This window comes from Carassius auratus, unplaced genomic scaffold (genome assembly GCF_003368295.1).
Source record: "Carassius auratus strain Wakin unplaced genomic scaffold, ASM336829v1 scaf_tig00027981, whole genome shotgun sequence".
Classification (NCBI taxonomy): Eukaryota; Metazoa; Chordata; class Actinopteri; order Cypriniformes; family Cyprinidae; genus Carassius; species Carassius auratus.
Window position 1 is genome coordinate 17,419 of NW_020525646.1, and position 21,847 is coordinate 39,265.

The 21,847-nt window shown below is 36.0% G+C and overlaps 1 protein-coding gene, 4 non-coding genes and 2 pseudogenes across 5 annotated transcripts; 4 read left to right on the top strand and 3 right to left on the bottom strand.

The window, feature by feature from the left end:
• Positions 1–157: 157 nt before the first annotated feature.
• On the bottom strand, positions 158–239 carry trnal-aag (transfer RNA leucine (anticodon AAG)). Its single transcript has one exon. It is a non-coding gene; the product is annotated as a tRNA-Leu (tRNA).
• Positions 240–470: 231 nt separating this feature from the next.
• On the top strand, positions 471–552 carry trnas-gcu (transfer RNA serine (anticodon GCU)). Its single transcript has one exon. It is a non-coding gene; the product is annotated as a tRNA-Ser (tRNA).
• Positions 553–862: 310 nt separating this feature from the next.
• On the top strand, positions 863–936 carry trnat-agu (transfer RNA threonine (anticodon AGU)). Its single transcript has one exon. It is a non-coding gene; the product is annotated as a tRNA-Thr (tRNA).
• Positions 937–1,188: 252 nt separating this feature from the next.
• trnal-uag (transfer RNA leucine (anticodon UAG)) lies at positions 1,189–1,270 on the bottom strand. Its single transcript has one exon. It is a non-coding gene; the product is annotated as a tRNA-Leu (tRNA).
• A 220-nt stretch (positions 1,271–1,490) lies between these two features.
• LOC113079423 (uncharacterized) lies at positions 1,491–5,229 on the bottom strand (annotated as a pseudogene).
• Positions 5,230–9,318: 4,089 nt separating this feature from the next.
• On the top strand, positions 9,319–13,884 carry LOC113079420 (AP-4 complex subunit mu-1-like). Its single transcript, XM_026251689.1, is given in 16 exon segments — positions 9,319–9,554; positions 9,727–9,812; positions 9,923–10,029; positions 10,142–10,238; positions 10,339–10,375; positions 10,378–10,448; positions 11,389–11,469; positions 11,547–11,609; positions 11,691–11,757; positions 11,850–11,903; positions 12,000–12,106; positions 12,187–12,278; positions 12,923–12,967; positions 13,069–13,119; positions 13,209–13,326; positions 13,404–13,884. Coding segments are annotated over 16 exon segments (1,326 nt in total). The 5' UTR covers positions 9,319–9,496; the 3' UTR covers positions 13,596–13,884.
• Positions 13,885–14,147: 263 nt separating this feature from the next.
• Positions 14,148–21,601, top strand: LOC113079421 (arrestin red cell-like; annotated as a pseudogene).
• The last annotated feature ends 246 nt before the right edge of the window (positions 21,602–21,847 follow it).

Consider the following 21,847-nt stretch of genomic DNA (forward strand, 5'->3'; position numbering starts at 1 on the left):
GTAATAAAGCCTAATAGCGGAGGTGTCGACAATACAATTTAATAATACTTTTAGCACTATATAAGGTAAATATAGTGTGTCTAATATTGTGTGCCTTTCGCGGTACACTTTGTAACACATGACGTCAAAAAGTACTATTATAAAGGGGAAAAGAGATTGGCAGCGGTGGGATTCGAACCCACGCCCCCGAAGAGACTGGAGCCTTAATCCAGCGCCTTAGACCGCTCGGCCACGCTACCATTGGTAATGAATGAGTTCTTGGGAAAGTAAATAAACGCCATGTTTATCGCAGTTATATTAGTTGCATATATGATTCAGTGATTCACAAATTAGCTCTCGCAGACAATCTTTTACTGTCTATGAGACTACCGGGGAGCTATAGTATACTGAAGTCTTTTTTTTGAGAATAAGATTTTGTTTATCGTTGTAGGTTATTATAGAATTTTGTTTTCTATAGACTGCTGGTTTCAGACGAGGTGGCCGAGTGGTTAAGGCGATGGACTGCTAATCCATTGTGCTCTGCACGCGTGGGTTCGAATCCCATCCTCGTCGAATTATTTTCAAGAAGTTGTCATTCTACGTTAACAAGTGGGGGCCAGTCGCCGATAGGTGTAGAGCGCTGACTGGCCATTAGGAACGAAGGAAATTAAAGGGAGGCGGGACGAGTAAAATACACACAATTATAGGTTCAAATCCCCCCTTGGCCACAAATGTATTGCATCCGTAGTGATAAGTACTACCATAGAAAATGTACGAGGGAAGTTAAGCTTGACTATTATCTTACTTTTGTCTACGATAAAACCCTCATACGAATTATCATTATGTGTGTTCCAAAAAATTACATTTTTAAAAAGTGTTCGCTGGCGCCGTGGCTTAGTTGGTTAAAGCGCCTGTCTAGTAAACAGGAGATCCTGGGTTCGAATCCCAGCGGTGCCTTTTAAAATTCGCAAACAGTGATTATTGTACAAGAACGGCTGTCAAGAAATTATGTTAAGCGCTTAATAATGATTGTTTAAAGGATTATGTGAAAACATGACCAATTGCAAGTTATAAATTTGAAGCTATATTTTTTAAGACATATCTAAAGATAAAGGCTGAAGTTCTGTGCGCCTTGATACAACCGGAAATTTAAAAGCATGTTTTTGTGCTGTGATAATTTCTCCGTTTTAAATATTTAGAAAACAAATTTGGCAGCGGTGGGATTCGAACCCACGCCTCCAGAGAGACTGGAGCCTAAATCCAGCGCCTTAGACCGCTCGGCCACGCTACCTTATGCGGCCAGTTAGAAAATTCTATAAATGACCAAAATAGTCGTTTTAAAACAACATATTGTAACAGACGTTTTGATAGCGTCAGTGTACATACTTTCTTCTGGGATAAATTTGTAAAAAACAAAAACCTATAACATCAATCCGATAAACAAACCAAACTAGTTTTTACGTGACCATAAATTATACATCCTTTTGATAAGAAAATGTGAACGGAGTAAATTATGAAGATACTTTTTTCTCATTTTTTTTTTTTTTGAGAAATCGGGGAGCTGGAGCTGCATGGTGGATAGGATCTTGATTGAAGTCAAATGTGTCATAGGTTGGAACTGGGGCATATAGGATTACTTTGTTCCACATTTATTATTTTTTCACCTTTTCCACTGGCAGTGCTGGTGATGGTTCAATCATCTCAACTGGCCTCGGAGGATTGTTGATTACGCAATCAGTCACAGTCAAACTCTATTCCATTGATAATCATTGGTTGAGGGGCTGGTGGAGGCGTGGATTTTTGTGGTGGTTGAGAAGAAGCAGACGTCACTGGCTCTGAGGCAATTACAGGTGGAGAGCGTGACTTCTGGACAGTAATGGGTTTGCAGATTGGGTGGTAACGTGGATCGCACAGTACAGGTATACCACAAGTGGGAAGGTACACAATATGTGGCATGATTGGGGGTCTTTTGAAATTACGCTGGTACATAACATCCATCTTGGAGACAGGTGGTAAAGTAGGGGGTGGAGGCTGGGTTCTATTTTTATTTCTGCTGTGTATTGCTTGCTGAGGAAATAACTTCACCCAAAAATGCAAATTCTGTCATAATTTACTTTCCAAACTGTGTTGCTCTAAACCAATACGATTTTACCTATCTTTTAAAAACTCAAAAGATTTAACAGGAGCATAAAGGCATCAGAAAACTTATCCATATAAACTGAGCGGTTTAATTCAAGTCGTGTGAAACAATACTATCTAGACCACTTAAAGGGGGGGTGAAATGCTATTTCATGCATACTGAGTTTTTTACACTGTTAAAGAGTTGGATTCCCATGCTAAACATGGACAAAGTTTCAAAAATTAAGTTGTACATTTGAAGGAGTATTTTTGTTCCCAAAATACTCCTTCCGGTTTGTCACAAGTTTCGGAAAGTTTTTTTTCGAGTATGGCTCTGTCTGACGTTAGATGGAGCGGAATTTCCTTATATGGGTCCTGACGCAGTTCTGCCGGAAGAGCGCGCGCTCCCGTATAGCGAGGCTGAGCACAAACATTTCACTGATCAGAGCGATTCACTGATCTGAGCGAGAGCGTCGCCAAAAGTCACAAAAGAAGTGTGTTTTTGGTTGCCAGGGCAAGACAACTCTGCACAGATTACCAAAAAAAAAACAGCATTAAGGGACCAGTGGATGGAGTTTATTTTTACAGAGCATCAACGGAGTTGTGCAAGTGTTTGTGTTTGTTCCCTGCATTTCGAAGATGCTTGTTTTACAAACAAGGCCCAGTTTGACAACGGATTTGTGTATCGTTTATTTCTTAAGGATGATGCAATCCCAAGGAAAAAGGGTCACGATCGTGTGTTGGAACCGCAGGCGGTGAGTAAAACTGCTTAAAATATCTCTGCCTCCTTGTTAGTGCGTCCCCTCCCATGCCAGAGACCCCGGTTCGCGTCCCGCTCGGAGCGAGTCGTTGCTGCTGCTGCTCTCGTTCAGTTTCAGCCTCGGGATCTGATTCTGGATCATAAATAAACGGCTGAATCTGACTGTAAGCCATGGTTTGTTTTGGATGATGGTTTTTCCCTCACGATAATGTCACAGCTTCCACATGCTCTCAACGCAAAAGCCTACTGGCGCTCGTGATTATTTAGCTCCGCCCACACGTCACGCCTCCAGTCGGTCGTGTTTTTCCAGGAAAAATTGGTACAGACTATCTTTCTCTTATGAATATAATAAAACTAAAGACTTTTTGGAGTTATGAAGGATGCAGTACTACTCTATAGGTACTCAAGATTAACAGGATATTGAGTGAAAACGAGCATTTCACCCCCCCTTTAAAGTGACCGCATCAAATTTACTAAATCTGCTGTCAGTGTCTTTAATGTTAATCCAAGAAACTGAAAGTAAATCACTCACAGCTCTTGACTGAATTACCTTGTAGTTTTAACAAGAATTTATCCACAGTCAAACCAAAAATCGGATATAATTAATTATATTGTTTTACTGATGGGTGCAGGACACTATTTCATTTATGTAAGGGAGTATGGCAAAATACAGCAGACTATGAAATAATATACCCCAACATTCTTCATACTGTAGATTACCAGTGATATTGATAAAAAAGACCACAGACTGAACAAAATTAAGCATAGCTTGCTTTGTAACCGTTCAACAAAGTATGGATAGTTGTGTAAATATTGTCATACTGACAGTTGTCGGAAGTTTTGGTTGATTCCATTACATATCTTTCTTCAATAGTTATCTGACATTATCAAGAGGAATTTGTTCTGACACAGTTTTACTTCGAGTTCTTGTCATTTTTTTATTACCAATTTCTAATCTATAGAGAATAAACTTTAATAGTGTGAGAAATCTTGAAGGTGTCTGAATACATTTTGGTTTGACTGTGTATTTATTTATTTTTTTTTACAGTGAAGACTGTGCAGTGCTATTTCTGGACACCTACAAACTTAAAAAAAAAAAAAAAAAAGTAAACATTGTGTAAATAGCACAAATAAATAAATAGAACGGTCATACAGTAAATATTAAACCATTTTAAACAGGGCCCACTGCTACGGCCCTGAGTTAAGGTACTAAGACGGAGCAATGCACTGTGTGTACTGTAAGAAATAAAACAAGAAGACATGTGGTTTAAAAGATGGCAAGTAAAATAAAAAGCACATCTGTATGCAATACAGTTTCATTATTATCCAGAGTGGCATACTTGCCACAAAAAAACTTAAACAATTTGTGTGACCAAATCTTGTTTTACACCAGTAACGGAAAAAGTTATTCGCGCAAGGGCCACCAGTGGAATAGGTTAGTGTAGTTCCCTGCCATGTGACATCAGAGGGTCGGTTCGAATATTTTGAAGAATCAAAAATACATTTGGGTCCAAAAATAGCAAAAACTATGACTTTATTCAGCATTGTCTTCTCTTCCGTGTCTGTTGTGAGAGAGTTCAAAACAAAGCAGTTTGTCATATCCGGTTTGCGAACGAATCATTCGATGTAACCGGATCTTTTTGAACCAGTTCACCAAATCGAACTGAATCATTTTAAATGGTTTGCATCTCCAATACGCATTAATCCACAAATGACTTAAGCTGTTAACTTTTTTGTAATGTGTCTGACACTCCCTCTGAGCTAAAACAAACCAATATCCCGGAGTAATTCATGTACTCAAACAGTACACTGACTGAACTGCTGTGAAGAGAGAACTGAAGATGAACACCGAGCCGAGCCAGATAATGACTCGTTCACGTGTCAAGAACCGTTTCTGTCAGTTGTGTTCTCAAACCTTGTCTGCCCCTTGTCAGAGGGCATCACCTCCCATTTTGATAATTACTTTAGTAACCATGTTCTGAACATCACATCTTTCCCCCAGATGTAGTCTATCTAGGTGGTTGAATAAAAATATTAGGACTTTATTTAAAAAAATTACCTCATTCCTTTACTCCCTCTACACCCACGACTGCAAGCCTGTGCATGGATTCACCTCCATCATTAAATTTGCAAATGACACCACGGTGATTGGCCTCATCAGAGACAACGATGAGACTGCCTACAGGGAAGAGGTACAGCATCTGGCCACATGGTGCGCTGACAATAACCTGCTCCTTAACACCAGTAAGACAAAGGAGCTCATTGTGGACTTGAGGAAGAAGAAAGGAAGCATGCACGACCCCATCTACATTAACTGGATGGTTGTTGAACGTGTCTCCAGCTTCCCATCCCAAGTTCCTGGGGACCACCATCTCGGAGGACCTGTCATGGACCACAAACACCTCCAGCCTGGTCAAGAAGAACCAGCTGTCTTCAGCCATCCTGGTGAACTTCTACTGGTGTGCAATCAAGAGCATCCTGACCATATGTATCACAGTCTGGTATGGGATCTGCTCAGTTGCTGACTGCAAGGCACTGCAGAGGGTGGTAAAAATTTCCCAACTCATCACAGGGACACCACTTCCTGCTATTGAGGACATCCAGAGAAAACACTGTCTACGTCGAGCTCGCAGCATTCTCAATGACTCCTCTCACCCTGACCACGGACTGTTTAACCTTCTGCCATCTGGAAGGCACTTCAGGAGCCTCCGGACAAGTACCAGCAGATCCAGGAACAGTCTCCTCGCTGAACTCTGTCTCTGACACCCCCCACACCACACACACAGACTCCTCACCCCTCCTCATCACTACATCTGATTTATTTATTTATTTACAACAAGCAAAAAACAGCAAGCTTGTTATTATTTGCACTGTCTGTTCATCCAGAAACACCGAGTAATCCATTTGAACACTGAAATATTTTCTATGCACATACAGTCCATTGCACTAGTGTAAATTATGTTAATATGTTCATAGTTTCTGCCTATAGTGTACATACTATACAGATGGATTATGTAAAAGCGTATGTTCATAGTACACCTAACTGTATATCATGCTTGCTGATATTATTTAAAACTTGTAAATGATATCCATAATACTGCCTTATCTGTATATTTATTGTACATATTGTAGACCTTGTATATTCTGCACTTACTGTTTATTGCACTTCTGGTTATATGCTAACTGCATTTCGTTGCCTTGTTGTACCTTACATGTGCAATGACAATAAAGTTGAATCTAATCTAACGTTAATCTTGGCACCAGCAAGCTTGTTAGCTAGACAGTTAGCTCAGCTAACAATATTTACTTATTTTCAGTATGGTTATGAATAAACATTCATATTTGTCTAATCGGCTAGATAATCCAAACCGTATAAAAATGTATACTGTTGATAATATAAAAACAGTAACGTTACGTCACATAGGGCATGCGTAGCATTTTAATAAAACTGTTAACATTACGGCGGCGGGGAATTGAACGTGCATGAGTTATTTTATTTACAGGGCTGATAGTGAAAAAAATTCCTGAGCCTGAACTTTTTTTCCTTGCCCCCCGAGAGGGTACTATGTATGCGACGCACTTTTAACACAACTTGTTGGCCCCTGGGCCCAAATATATAAACAGCCTAAGTATGTATAACCCTGATCATCATTATTGACAAGTGGCTCTTTTTTAGATATTTTCATATTTGCATTATGCCCTCAGTATTATTCAAGAAAACACAGCATTTTCTTCTCAATATGTTCAGTGCCTACATTGACCTTATTAGCCCATCTTAGTACAATCACTGGAAGTAAATGCTGCAGATGTCATACCAAGACAGGTCAGTAAGTGCCATTACTTACGTTTGGAGTTGAGAAATATGAGACACAATTGCAAACACCTTCGCGCATGGAGCATTGCCTTAACCTGTATCAATCTATTTGACAAAGACACGAGGCCCGCCCCTTAACTACTTCTGATTGGCTCATGAGTCGTTGAGCGTTAAAGCTGCTCTCTGACCTGCGCATCTCACATCTAAATGACAGATCAGTACGACGACATATAGTGCCATGTAAAAAAAAAAAAAAATTATTTAATAAAAAAAAAATCTAAGTTTCCGAGATAAAGTCGAAACTCCGAGATTAAAGTCGGAATATTCAGAGAATAAAGTAGAAATATCTAACCTCTGCAAAAAATAATAATAATATTAATAATAAAAATAAAGTCGGAGAATAAAGTCGAAATGTTCCGAGAATAAAATACTTTATTCCGTGCGGAAACAAGGCTATGGTTGTGACGATGACGCACTTGATTTATTAGCCTATGTAGCCTACTGCTGTTCTGTTTGCATAGACAGAACATAGCAAAACGTTTAGATATAGTTTCAGCTATTAAAACAGTTCCGTTTTGTATGTATGACACATTGATTTCGTTTCTGTTTTATTAAGTTCACTTCCGCAGTAAAGAGACGTCTGCAGATTTTGTTTGTCTGTAAATACACGGTGCGCTGTCATTCATGATGAAAATAAAACTAAATGTCATTCTCCATGATTTCAATGAATAATCCACCTGGTCAACATAATGTTTTACTCATTGATACTTTTAATTGAATAATGCCTATCACTTGAAACAGTTTTGCTGATTTGTATTTATTAAAACGATGTATTTTAAATTTATATTAGTCTACATCAACTTGTATTCCTTGTACATAACAATGAATGTGTCGGAGGGTAAGGGGATATTTGAATTATTTATGAATAAACTAGTGTATTCTAAATCAGTGACAAGATCCTTAATAGAAATCTCCACTTTGACGCGAGAAATGCATCTTTACAGATATAATGAAAGAGTTTTTGGTTTGATTTGTTTTATTTCGTTAAGCAATAATTTAAATCTCCCCATCTATGTATTTGATGTTGGTAAGGCATGTATTGTTTTGAGGATAATTCGTTTCTACTGGATAAAAAAAAGTGCAAGTGACGGCTCTTGCGCCTCTGTATTGCATTGTGCAAGCTTCCACTCTCCGCACAAACCATTGGATATGCGCCTATACCTTATGTATATCTGAATAATAAAAAATCTTCCCATTACAACTTAATTAATAAAAACAGAAACGAAATCATTTTGCCATACATACAAAACGGAACTATTTTAATAGCTGAAACGATGTCTAACATAACAGCACATATTCTCTTCCGTGCTTTTAAAAACAGACATCAAATAAACATTAGACAATCTTTTTTATTATTATTATTATTTTTATTATTTTTTTAACATGGCACTAAAACGCCGCCGTAGACCAATATAACCAGAACCTGATTTTTTTTTTTTTTTTTTTTCGCAGCCACAGTAGCCTACGCCGGAAATCCGGCGTGGTGCCGGAACGCTATCACCCCTGTATTTAATCTGTGTAATTTTAATGTTTCTTTTATTTTTACCTAAAACATAGAGACACTGATGATGTGTCTGCATCGTCTGCATTCAAGCATTTCAGTGGGCTTAAACATATCATCCTTTACAGCAGTTTTAGTTCCCAAACAACTGACAGTTTTTACCTAAATATGATTTTCAGTTAGAATAATTAATCCTAAATTTCGACATTAATAACTTACTTTTAACTGCATCAGACGTGCGCGCTCACAAGATCTCCCGGTTCTTTCTTGAGAATTCAGTTCACTGGAGACTCGCACTAAACGGTTCATTTGAATCAGTGAGTTGTCGACTCTAGAACAGCTGCAATCCTAAAAGAAAGCTGCAATCGGATAATTCTAATTCGTGATGAATCGTTTGGTGCGATTTGCGAACCGATTTAAAAAGGTTCATTAAAAGAATCAGTCCGTTCTTGAATCTGACTCCGCTTCAGCGTGTCGGAGTCATGGTCGGATCACGTGATATATTATAAGGAGTAACGATATGTTTTATGAAATGTAGTAAAAAGTACGATCTTATGCTTTGTAATGTAGTAAAGTAAAAGTTACTCAAAATAAAACTACTCCAGTAAAGTACAGATACTTGAAAAATGTACTTAAGTACAGCAAGTAAAGTTACTCCGTTACTGACCACCACTGATACGCTAAACGTCACAAACACAAACGTTACAAACAGGATTCTTAAGAGGACTTGTTCTGTTATTTGTTTATTATTTACATTCAACAGTATCAGTTAAAAGTGAAATATTAGATCTATTAGTTTTCATCGACTTAACTGCAGTATAGCCTAACAGTATATTTTTTAACCATATTCACCCTTCAGTGCAGTCATTCTGCTACGATCAGTGTTTGTTAAAGACAACCGGTCTTTGTTATTACTTCCACACGAATAAATCAATATACATATATGTATACAAGTTCGATTCGCACGTGTTACACCATACTTTAAATACATGTGTACCTTGGTGTGTAATGTTTTGGTGTAGTCGCCGAGGAGCAGTTCATATTCCAGCTCAGTAGATGGCAGGAAACGTCACGGTAAATGCGTGAGTGCTCGTGAAGAAGAACAAACCGGCTGTTTACTTCACGGTAGGGGACCGTAGAAATACTGAAACATTTGAGCAGCTAAACGGTTTTCTTAAGTCAGATTGCAGAATACAAATGACGGCGGATAGGGAAGCAGACTGATTTTTAATAACACGAAAGCGAATCGTGTGTGCTGAAGAAAATGATCAGTCAAATTTTCATCTTGTCATCAAAGGGAGATCATCTCATATATAAAGACTGTATCCTTACAACTGGCTTACTAATCTAATAGTGAGATGTTATTTGTTTATATATGTATGGTTGGTATAAAGATAACATAATAATGAAGCCCTGCCTTTAGTTCGTTTTGGACTCATATGACATAAATCTGTATACATTTTGCTCATTAGTTTTCTTAACTCTGCGTGTCAGTCCGAGGAGAGGAAAGTAAAGACGCCATCAATGTCTTCTATGAGATGGTCACAGCTCTTAGTGGTAATCAGCCTCCGGTTGTCATGGTAAAATAAGCATTTTTGGGTGATCTTATGCCTGGCTTTTAATTGTTATATGGTAATAATTTTCCAGTGCATTATTTGGCTTATGTTTACACTTGTTGATCTTGTTGCAGTCACACAAAGGTCTTAATTTCATCCACATAAGGCAGGGAGGGCTTTACTGGGTGGCGTCCACCAACACAAACCCGTCCCCCTTCACCATAATTGAGTTCCTCAACAGGTTAACAAATCTTAATATTATCAGTAATGTCATATTTTATTTTAATAATATTACAGCTGTGTATTATCTGTGTAGATGTCGTTGTAATAAGCAGCAGTTGTATGTCTCACAGATTAGCCGCTCTTACGAAGGACTACTGCGGCAGTTTGTCAGAGAAATCAGTGCGGATGAATTTCGCTCTGATTTATGAGCTGCTGGATGAGATGGTGGTAAATGTTCTTTCTTTTTTCTTTTTATTGTCACATCAAACACATGAGTCTTAAAAGCACACGACTGTTTATACTCTACCTCTGTGTTTCTGATCACCAGGACTTTGGCTACATACAGACGACCTCAACTGACATCCTGAAAACTTCATCCAGACAGAAGCTGTTTCATCCAAACCCTTCAGTCTTTTTGATCTAAGTAATGTTGGATTGGTAAGTAATCTTTTTTTCTTTACTTATTAAACTTATTTATAAATTTATTAACGTTTTTTGTTTAACAAACAGACAGCTGTGGTCTGCATTATAATAGTTGATTTTACGTTTAAAGCAGTGGTTCTCAATCATTTTCACTCCAAGTCAAGTGACTTCACCACTTTTCAAAGTTATGTGAATATTTCAATATCTGAAAGTCTAGATATTTCCGATATTTTCTGCTCTAATGACAAAGCTGCTGATTTTCAATCTTTCCATTTATTTGCTTTTATTTACAAACTAGAAGTGGCAATATAATAAATAATGTGTACAATAAGTATAAGTAAATAAAATATGTGCTTTATAAGTGCTTTATGATTTTCACTTTGACTTTTGATTATTATACATTTGATTTGATTTCATATTTTCAGATTATTATTGCACACAAATGGCAATTTCTACCCAATAAAATATTTTAAAGCTTGAGAAAATCTATGCAAGTGTATAATTTCATATATATATATATATATATATATATATATATATATATATATATATATATATATATATATATATAATTTTATTAATTGCCATGACTTTACTTAGTCTAGAAATTACATTTATAATTAAATTGCCCGAGATCAGGAGAAATCTTGTTCTTAATAAATATATATATATATATATATGTATATGTGTGTGTGTTTTTTCTTTAACAAATTAAAGCAATAAATATAGTTCTAGGTCAAAGCAGCTGAAATTGTTGTTGTAGTTTACAACAGTTCTTAAAACTAATAGCTTAAAACAAATCTTATTTTGTGTTATTTTAAGTAATTGTAAACAATTTTGTGGCCCCCTTTGGAAGTGTGTTGTTGCCCCCTAGTGAGTCCTGGCCCCCTGGTTGAGAATCACCCAAATGAATATTAATGATAAGTATAGACTTTACAATTTTCATATTTTGTAGTTTGGAGCTGAGACACAGCAGAGTAAAGTGGCCCCGAGTGTTGCAGCCAGTCGTCCTATAATGTCCAGTCGAGGAGAGCAGGTGGGTCGTCTTAGATTCTTCAGTTATCTTTGATGATCTCAGAAATGATTATGAATTGTCCTTCTCTCTGGCTGTAGGGTGGAAAGAATGAGATCTTTGTGGATGTTATAGAAAGGCTGTCTGTGGTTATTGGCTCCAAGGTGAGTACAACTCAAAAGAACCATGTTTTGAACTAAAACTCCTAATTGCTTACATCTTTTACATGCTACTCTTCTTTTAAGGGAGTTTTAATGAAAGCAGATATTCAGGGAGAGATAAGAATAAAATGTTTTCTCCCGACCTGTTCAGGTGAGTTGGCTGCATTTTGCAGTCCATGTTAATGCAGACTGTGAAATGATCTTTCCTTTTATGATTGTATATTTCTTCTGCTCATCCTGTAGAGATGCGGATTGGACTGAATGAAGAGCTCAGTATTGGAAAGTCCGAGCTAAAAGGTTGAGTATGCAACACTGATCAATACAGATGTTTCTCGAGAGACTGTGTATGTTTAATTACAGCTGTGATTAAGTCTGTTTCCTTCTATTCTTCAGGCTATAGTTCAGCTGTGCGTGTAGATGAATGCAGATTCCATCAGGCTGTCAAATTGGATGAATTTGATACTTTCAGAATCCTGAAAGTTTGTCCGAGCCAAGGAGAGGTAACTTGCTGAGACACGCTCAGAAATGCACTTCAGAATAATTTCTGAATGGATAGTTGATGTAGTTGTTTTTTCTTCAGCAAACAGTGATGCAGTATCAGCTATGTGATGAGCTGCCGTGTGCACCTCCGTTTCAGTTATTCCCCTCTGTAGAGAAGGATTATGTAAACAGGTCTGTAAACTTATCTATGGGTTTTGACATTTTTATGCAAAACACATAACATGCGATCTAATCATTTGTTAGATTGTGATTATATAATATAGGTATATTATATAATATAACAGATCAATGAATGAATCGGTAAAATTAGTATATAAATGGTTAATGATTATTAAATTGTTTTAAGTGGAATATTTAAATAAATGATTATAAATGACTGAATGAATGAATATAAAAGACAGAAAAATAAACACTGCTAATGTTTGGTTGCTTTCTTGAAAAACACACACATACACAGGTTGAGAAGAATCCTTATATACTTGAAATTTAAACTTAACTTTAAATTAATTAAAATCTTTTTAAAGTGGAATTGTCCATTTTTAAATGAAATAAATGTTAAGTAAAATTCTGTTTCAAATTAATATATATTTAATTTAAATTCAGTTCATTTCTTTATAGAGCTGGACATTAAAGGCAACATGAGCGACACCGATTGAACTTCAGAATGGAATAATTGTTTATTATTGATAATAAATTGCTCTATTTAGTTAATATTGGTAGCTTTATCAAAATGCTTAAACACCTCTTAACCGTGAAAAATCACTGTAATGCTCATCCTCTCATGGATTTTTATTTGAATAAATCTTTCTTTGCAGGGTGTTGATTTTCCTCAAGCTTAGATGTGATCTTCCACCTAAAAGGTCAGTATTGCATAGTATTTAAAATGTCATGATGCATCAAAAGATTTGTCAATATGAGTACACGGTTCCATTACAACTGTTGTTCTTTATTTTGGCTGCAGTACGGCTCTTAATGTTTCCATCACTGTTCCTGTGCCAAAAGGCTCTACAAGGTCAGATTTTATTTAACAGCATGGTTATTAGTGTTATTTAGTCTTGTGGACCATCTATAACCCCTGTAACCCCTCTCAATCCACTACAGTATGTCTCAGGAGCTCAGTAGTCCTGACCAGACCGCTGAACTGCAGCCGAAGAACAAAGCCCTGCTCTGGGAGATCCCACGTTTCCCAGGAGGAGCACAGTTGTCAGCTCTGTTCAAGGTGATGTTATTATATGGTCATTTGACTTGACACAATTTACGTGATCCATCACTGATGAGGTCAATTCTGTACCACAGGTGGATGTTCCTGGTCTAAGCTCCGCCTCTTTACTGGAGGTCGGCCCTGTCAGTATGTCATTTGAACTGCCCAAACAAACCTGCACTGGCCTTCAGATCCGCTTCCTCCGGCTCTCTCCAACTCAGACAGGACTGTCACAACGTTGGGTTCGATATGTCACTCATTCTGACTCCTACACCATACGGATCTGACCTAACCAGATGGAAAGAACATTAAACAAACTGCTGTGTGCCTCTTCCAGCTACAATTTGTATTGTTTTTTTGTTTTGTTTTGTTGGGAAGATGGAAATAATCTATGCAAATGAACAAATTAGCAGTTTTGCTCCTTTCATTTTAATATACTGAATCTGGAGATTTTTGGAGATATGACAATATTGTCAAATATGACTATCAAAATAGTGTTTCTTTATTAAAAAATAAAATAAACCCAGAGGTGTATAACATTGACTATGTATAAATGGCTTCTATATATATATATGTATACACACACAAAATAAAAGTTTTGTTTACATAATATATGAGTGTGTACTGTGTATATTTATTATTTATATATAAATACAAACACATGAATATATATATATATATATATATATATATATATATATATATATATATATATATATTAATGCAAAAAATAATAAAATTAATATAATTAAAGAAGCGACTATTCAGTGTTATTAAATAAATTTTGCTCTCTGAACTGCCGCTTTTTTCTGTGGGTGTCAGATCACGTGACCCAACGGTAGCTCCACCCACCGCCATCTACAGGAGCTGCTGCTGCTGCTGTTTACAATCAGTGTGTTTTTCTCCACAAATTCCTACAGCCAAATTCTCCCTCATTATGGGGGACAAGGCAGGCACCCGGTGAGTGTTTTTAAAACTTCAGACCTCAAAATCTTTCCTGGTATCATTATTGTTGAAATTATAAAGCGAACTATGGAAACCTAATACAAGCTGGATTGTAAATGGACGTGGATGGATAATGTGACTGAGCATGATGGAGAAACATCACCTAATGTGCACGTTAACTATATAAAAAAAATTTGTATAGATAATTGTGTTAGAAATATGTATTAAGCATTTGCAAATGTTTGATCAGAAGTCAGTTCATCCTTTAGCATGCATGTCGCATAGCCTGGCAGCTAACAACAGCTGCCCATGTTGGGTCTATGCAACATTCTCATGCTGCTCTTTCTGCTTATTAATAAAACTTAGTATTATTAGTTTTAATATTATTGTCAGCATTATTGTAGCAATACTGGGCTTTGCAAGCAAACTAGTTTTCCCAGCATGCCATTTGTTGCTCTCCACCATTTGTTTGCTCTTGCCATCTGCTTCACTATAAAATGCTCCCACCTACTACATTTACAAGATCAGCATTGATAATGTCCGTGATTTATTCATGCGTTCATATCTCTAATTCTAAAGGGTATTCAAGAAGTCCAGTCCAAATTGCAAGGTAAGATGTTTTTATATATCATAGAGTCATAGTTTTGATTTCCAAAAGTAGTAGTTAAAATCCTGTCTGTTTTCACAGCTTACTGTATATTTGGGGAAAAGAGATTTTGTGGACCATCTAGATCAGGTGGACCCTGTTGGTTAGTGGTTTCAGATAAACGGTTCAATTGAATTTAAATGGAGAAGTGAAAGTCTACTAGTGAAAGCTCACTGACATAATTCATATTTACTTCTGCTACAGATGGCGTGATTCTGGTTGACCCAGAATATCTCAAAGATAGAAAAGGTGAGCCAGAAAGCATCCTTGTTGTTTGGTATGAATGCCTTGAAATTACAATTCTGGACAAGACCTTTAAGTCAGTAATTATTATCATGTAAGGCCTGGTAAATAATTTAATTATGACTTTTTAAAGTTTCAAGTGAACATTTGATGATGGCGAAGTAAATCTAAATCAAGGCAATGAGCATGCACTGTAAAATTTTGGGATACCAATATATTGTGCATCCCTACTGCTTGGTTTTCCAGTTGATGAACTGAAGCTTATCTCATATACAGTGTGTTTCTATACTTTATGACAGCGTATTTCGCATCACATGCAAATGATGTCTTCACTTCTGGTGTTTCTGTAATAATCTCTAAAACGTTCTTCATTTTTCCTCCAGTATTTGTGACCTTAACCTGTGCTTTCCGGTATGGCCGTGAGGACCTTGATGTTCTAGGGCTCTCCTTCCGAAAAGATCTTTACATCTACACTTTTCAGGCCTATCCTCCCATTCCCGAGGACTTCAAGCCCAACAGTCGTCTGCAGGAGAGGCTTTTGAAGAAACTAGGACAGAATGCCTATCCTTTCCATTTCATTGTGAGTTTCTACCCGATTCTACCTTTAAATAATGATGTTGTGATGCTTAAATTTACTTACATTTTTTTTTTGTTATATTTGCTTTCTAATTATTATTTATGCATTTATGTTGTAATTCATTAAGACAATAAGAGTCATTACATTGCATGTTTTGACTATTTATTAAGACAAATAATATGAATTTATATAATTGTCCATTTATCAGCTATAAGGTGAAAATAAATATTGGTATGCCACATTACATTAACTTTAATGTACTTTTTTTTTTTTTTAATAGGAAGTACTTGATCAGATACTTTATTAGATATATTTTTCTGTTTTTTTTAGATACCGCAAAACTTGCCATGCTCTGTTACTCTGCAGCCTGGGCCTGAGGACACAGGAAAGGTATTATCACTCATACAAGGCTCATTTTAACACTACAAACACCTTCTAACACCTTTAGATTTGTCAACCAATTTTGCACACATCCTGTTTGTGAAGATTTGGCGAACTTGTCCTTTGTTCTCCTCCGTCGTTCTCACTCCAGGCCTGTGGTGTGGATTTTGAGATCAGGGCTTTCTGTGCCAAAACGATGGAAGAGAAGAACCACAAAAGGTTTGATTATTTACAATTTCCTGCCCCAAATCATTTGTTTTCAGTGTAAAACAGTTTAGATCTTATTTGAAGCTTATTTCTTCCTCTACAGGAATTCAGTGCGACTTGTGATCCGTAAAGTCCAGTATGCTCCTGAGAACCCCGGCCCCCAGCCGATGGTGGAGACAACGAGGAGTTTCCTCATGTCAGACCGGTCTTTACACCTAGAGGCTTCACTAGATAAAGAGGTATCGCACTGTTTAACCCTGGATACAGATTAGGGCCCATTTGACCTGGAAGAGATTTATAAACATTTCTAAAACCTGCATTGTTTTTAGTGAGAGAACAAAAATTTGCAAGGGCTTTAGGTTATTCAAATACACATCATTTATTTTCTTTGATATATATATATATATATATATATATATATATATATATATATAATATATAATTATTATTTATTTATTTATTTTTTTTACTATTTTTTTTTACTATTTTTTTTAGAGATAACCATTTAAAAAGATGGTTGTTTTGGACCGGGGTATGCATGGAGTAGCTTAAGGTGTCATAAACTCTTTTTGTTAAATTATCTGTGGAATTATATTAGTGTCAAAAAACATTTGAAAAAATATATTTAACATTTTCCCCACAACCCACACAATGTTGGGAGTGTATTTTGTTGATACATATGAATATGTATGCCTATTGACAAATCATTCCAGCTTGAAAAATAATCTCTTTTTTTTTTGTCAGAAAGTAAACATTTATGCAATTAAAATGAATTTGATTGTTTGTAAACATAGTAATATCTGTTATTTTGATACAGATAAATGTTGGTTGCATAAATCTGGACTGTTTTTGAGCAATCATGAGTTATAAAGACAAAGGAATTTAGTAAATCATAGAAAGATTTTTAGTGCTGCCAAAATGATTAATCTTGATTAATTGCATCTAAAATGAAAGTTTGTGTTTACATTATAGATGTGTGTCTACTGTTTATTTATACAATAATATAGTATAAATGCAGTCACATACAAGTATATATTTTAAAGATATTTACATGATTATATTTATACATAAATTAAATTATAAATTACATATTTTACATAAAAATAAAAGTTTTCCTACATATGTACATGCATGTGTGTGTGTGTACTTTTATATACAAAATAAATATATATTATGTATAAGATGTGAAATATAAGATTATGTAAATGCAAACTTTTATTTTGGATGTACTTAATTGTGAATAATCATTTGACAGCACTACAGATTTTTTAAACATTATGAAGGTTAACACCGATCAATGCTAATAAGAAATAATGAACCTATAAATAAGCACATTTTTTCTCACACAGCTGTATTACCATGGGGAACCCATCAGTGTTAACGTCCATGTCACCAATAACTCAACCAAGACTGTCAAAAGGGTTAAAATATCAGGTGAGTTACATCCAATAGTCCTCTAATTGCTATTTGTCGTTTGACATTTTCATGTCGCTTTCATCATCTATGATCTGTGTTCTTATTCTTACAGTACTGTTTATGTTTGTGTCTCTGCAGTACGACAGTATGCTGATATCTGTCTCTTCAGTACAGCACAGTACAAATGTCCAGTGGCTCAGATAGAGGCCGAGTAAGTTTAGACTATATTAAAATCATTCTTTATCTGAACTTTATTCAAATAGTCAAGATTAATCACTGAGATGTCATTAAGAAAACCAACTTGCCCAGAAATGAAAAAGATAAAAACCACGTTGTCGTCTTTAGTCTGACTATGAAATCATGTGTACATGGGTAATGATATGTATTTGTCCCGTCTTTGCATCCTGCAGTGATCAGGTGGCATCCAGCTCTACTTTTTGTAAAGTGTACACACTTACACCCACTCTCAACAACAACCGAGAGAAGAGAGGACTGGCGCTGGACGGAAAACTCAAACACGAGGACACCAACCTGGCGTCCAGTACTATGTGAGTACTGCTGTACTTAATCACCACATTTTAAGCATATACTCAGTGGTTACCATAAAAACACTTGTTTATGTCCTTATAAAATTGGAATTTTGTAGAATTACAAAATGCAACTTAAGGCCAGATTTACTAAAGGGGGCAAATTGGCATTAGTGCGCAATTCCGTAAAAGTGTCGATGGGAGGGAAATTCAGCAGGTGATTTACTAACAATGCACACATTAGAGAAAAATAATGATCAGCGCAATCTACCAAGAGCAGCGCGAATAACCCCCTATTTTCAGACATGCTTTACTGAGTGTTAAATAATGACGCAAATACCTGTATTTTCACGAGCGCAAACGTTAGTAAATCGCATTGCGTGGTTTATTTTTACTCTCCTCCCATAAATCTTGCGCCTGAAAGGGAAACTCCTACAAATGCATACAGCGCTAATTCTTCTCTGCGTATCTTTAGTAAATTTTGACAGTACTATTTTAACGCCAAAAGATGGTTTGTGCTGGTGCAAGCTGTTAGTAAATCTGGCCCATATGCAAAAAAAAAAAAAAAGGCAAGTTAAATTAAAATATTAACAAAATGCAAGTTTCATACTTTGAAATCTACCATTACTACTCTACTCTATAGTGGTACAAAAATATCCCTGTTCATTTTTCTTAATGCACTTTCATTGTCTTGTTGTGCATGGTTCATCAGTGAAAAACAGATGAATTTTCCTGTTTGACAGTATGTCACGTTTGTTAGAATTGAGTTTGGTGTTGATTTCAATTCTTCAAAGGATAAGGAGTCGATGGACTGGTTCTGTCTGTGTGTCTGCCTGCAGTGTGAAAGATGTGAGTAACAAGAAGTTCTGGGGGTCCTGGTGTCCTATCGGGTCAAAGTCAAGCTGGTGGTCTCCCGTGGAGGGTGAGTCACCTGCTTCCTCTCTTACAGTCAGTCACACACTGTCCACAGATATTAAGAACTGCTAGATGTTGCCGTTGGTTTAGAGATTTAATGTCACATGTAATTCATTGTGTGTTTATGTGCACAAGATTCATGATATGATTCACCTGTCCTAAAGACACCATGTCAGTTCTGTGTGGAAAATTCCCATTAGTCAGTTTGTGAGGTTTGACCTTATCTTTCTTTTTCAGTGGTGGTGCTTCAGTTAGCGTGCTGTGCTTTAGCTGTTCAATTTTTGCAGGATGCTGTGAGCCTTGTGTTATATATTCCCTCCCTGAAACCCTCGCCTCTCTGTGCTGCTTCGTTCTGGTTATCAAATCATTTAGTCATATCCATTGTTTTATGTCTCTTTCTGTCTGTTTCCTTCTCTTCCATCTGTCTCTTGCGTCAGGCTTTTAAGCAGCTTGCTGGAGAGGTTAAATACATCCATTGTGCATTCTGGTGTCTTGCTATAGTGTCTCTTGGTTTGCCCTACGACAGAGATCTGCTTGGTGTTCAATGCTCTGCTCAACTTTACCCTGATGTTTCCTGTCTGACATCTGTAGTGGTAGAGCACTTACCTTAACACACATGAATCTGCATGTATGGATCAATCTCACTGAGAAATGTCTAGGTCATATTTTTATCTATAAATCCAAAGAAAGACATTTTATAATGTAAATAATTCCTGTTTTGGGCCTCTTTATTACACTAAGGAAAATCATCCTGTATAGATTTTAATTTTTTTTTATACTAAAATAATATATGTAAAACACGTATTACTAGAATGATGTACATTTCCAGTTGTATTCACAAATTTAAACAAATTAATAAAAAAAAAATATATATTTTCACATGATGAAACCAGCTTTAAGATTGACAAATGATAATGGTCAATTATAATTTTTTTTGAAAGCCTTATGTTTATTCCTTTTAAAGACAGTTATGAATTGTTTTGTAATTATTATTTTAAAGATTGAGATTTTATTTTCAATAATGTATAAAGAAGTGGTTAGTTTTTACAGTGAGATGCTTAACAATGTAAGTGAATTGGACTTTATTGTGATGAACATGTCAGAAACCCAAAATTGTTATGGTTCTACAGTAGTTTTTATTTTTGTACAATATACACTACTGTAAAAAAGAAAATAAAAAATGGGTTGATAAGGGTTTTTTTTTATGTTTTAAATGCTTTCCAAGGCTGCATTTATTTGATCTAGAATGCAGTAAAAACACTAATATTGTGAATTATTACAATTTCAAATGTTTTCTATTTAATATATTTTAAAATGCGCTGTCAATGCTGAATTTCAGAAGCCATTACTCCAGTCTTCATTGTCACATGATACTTCAGAAATCATTTTATATGCTGATTTGCTTATTCTTTAATTAATAGAAAGTTCAAAAGAAGAGCGATATTGATTATGGAGTGAAATATGGCCTGGTCAGTTCATGAGAGATGTCTTGTCTCTCTTATAAGCTCTTGCACACTTCAAGTATTTCAAATGATGGCAGAGTTGGTTTTGTTGTGTTCTCTTTCATTCAGGGACGTCTCAGTAGAACTGCCTTTGTCTTAATGCATCCAAAACCCACAGAGTCCACCCTTTTACATTCAACCTCAGGTTTGTGCCAAGTAATGATAAAAAAAACTCATTAATTGCAACATGTAAGAGTAACAGGATCTCCTTCATTAAGTCACTTAATAATACTTTTTTGTTCACCAGCTGCTCCAGTGTTGGATCCACCAATTGACACCAACTTGATAGAGTTCGACACGAAGTAAGCAAGACTCTTTAAATATGTACAAAGCTCATTGATCACGTTTGTATTTATCTCTCGTCTTAAGCTTTGTTTTCCATGTTGCTCTTTCTAACAGCAGTTTGACCCCAGATGAAGACATTGTATTTGAGGACTTTGCTCGCTTGCGGTTAAAAGGAATAATCGACAAGGAAGAGGACTGCTGAATTTCCAGTATCATCTCGTTCATCAAGAGCAGAAGTGCTTCTCATCTCCTAAAGGGTGCAACAATGAAACGATTCTCATCTCATTATGAAAGAAGCAGTATTGGGATATTTTACTGAAAAGTGGAGAAAAAAAAAAAGACTTATCAATATACGTATGAAAAGCTAATGAAGAAAGGGATTCCAGGGAATTTTGTACATTTTTGCATAGGCATGTAAAAATTCTCATATTATGCCAGCTCTTATGTTATGAACGGCAAGCCAATTTGTAAAGATGGTGAAATTTGCTCCATATTTATTACTTTACAGAGACGGTCATGTGATCTATGTACAGTATGGACCGATGGATGGTTTCCATTGACATGGGCTGTGCATGTTTCTCAGTGCTGCTATGAGGATCATATGTGATTGAGCACATTGTTTTACTGCAGGATGTAAATATATGAAAGTGCTGCTTTTTAATTTGTTGGACTGCTGTGTTGGTTTTAAAAAAAAAGTAAATGTATAGAAATGTAACATCCCTCAGGAGCAAGGAAAGTAGTTGTGTTATAACAGATTTCATACACAAAGGATACACTGTATGCCATTTTATTTTCATTTTAAAACGGAATTTTTATTTAATTTTTTTTTTTAATAAAACTCTTAGAAATACAACACGGTTGTGTTACTTTGTTATTAAATATGGATGCTAAGAAT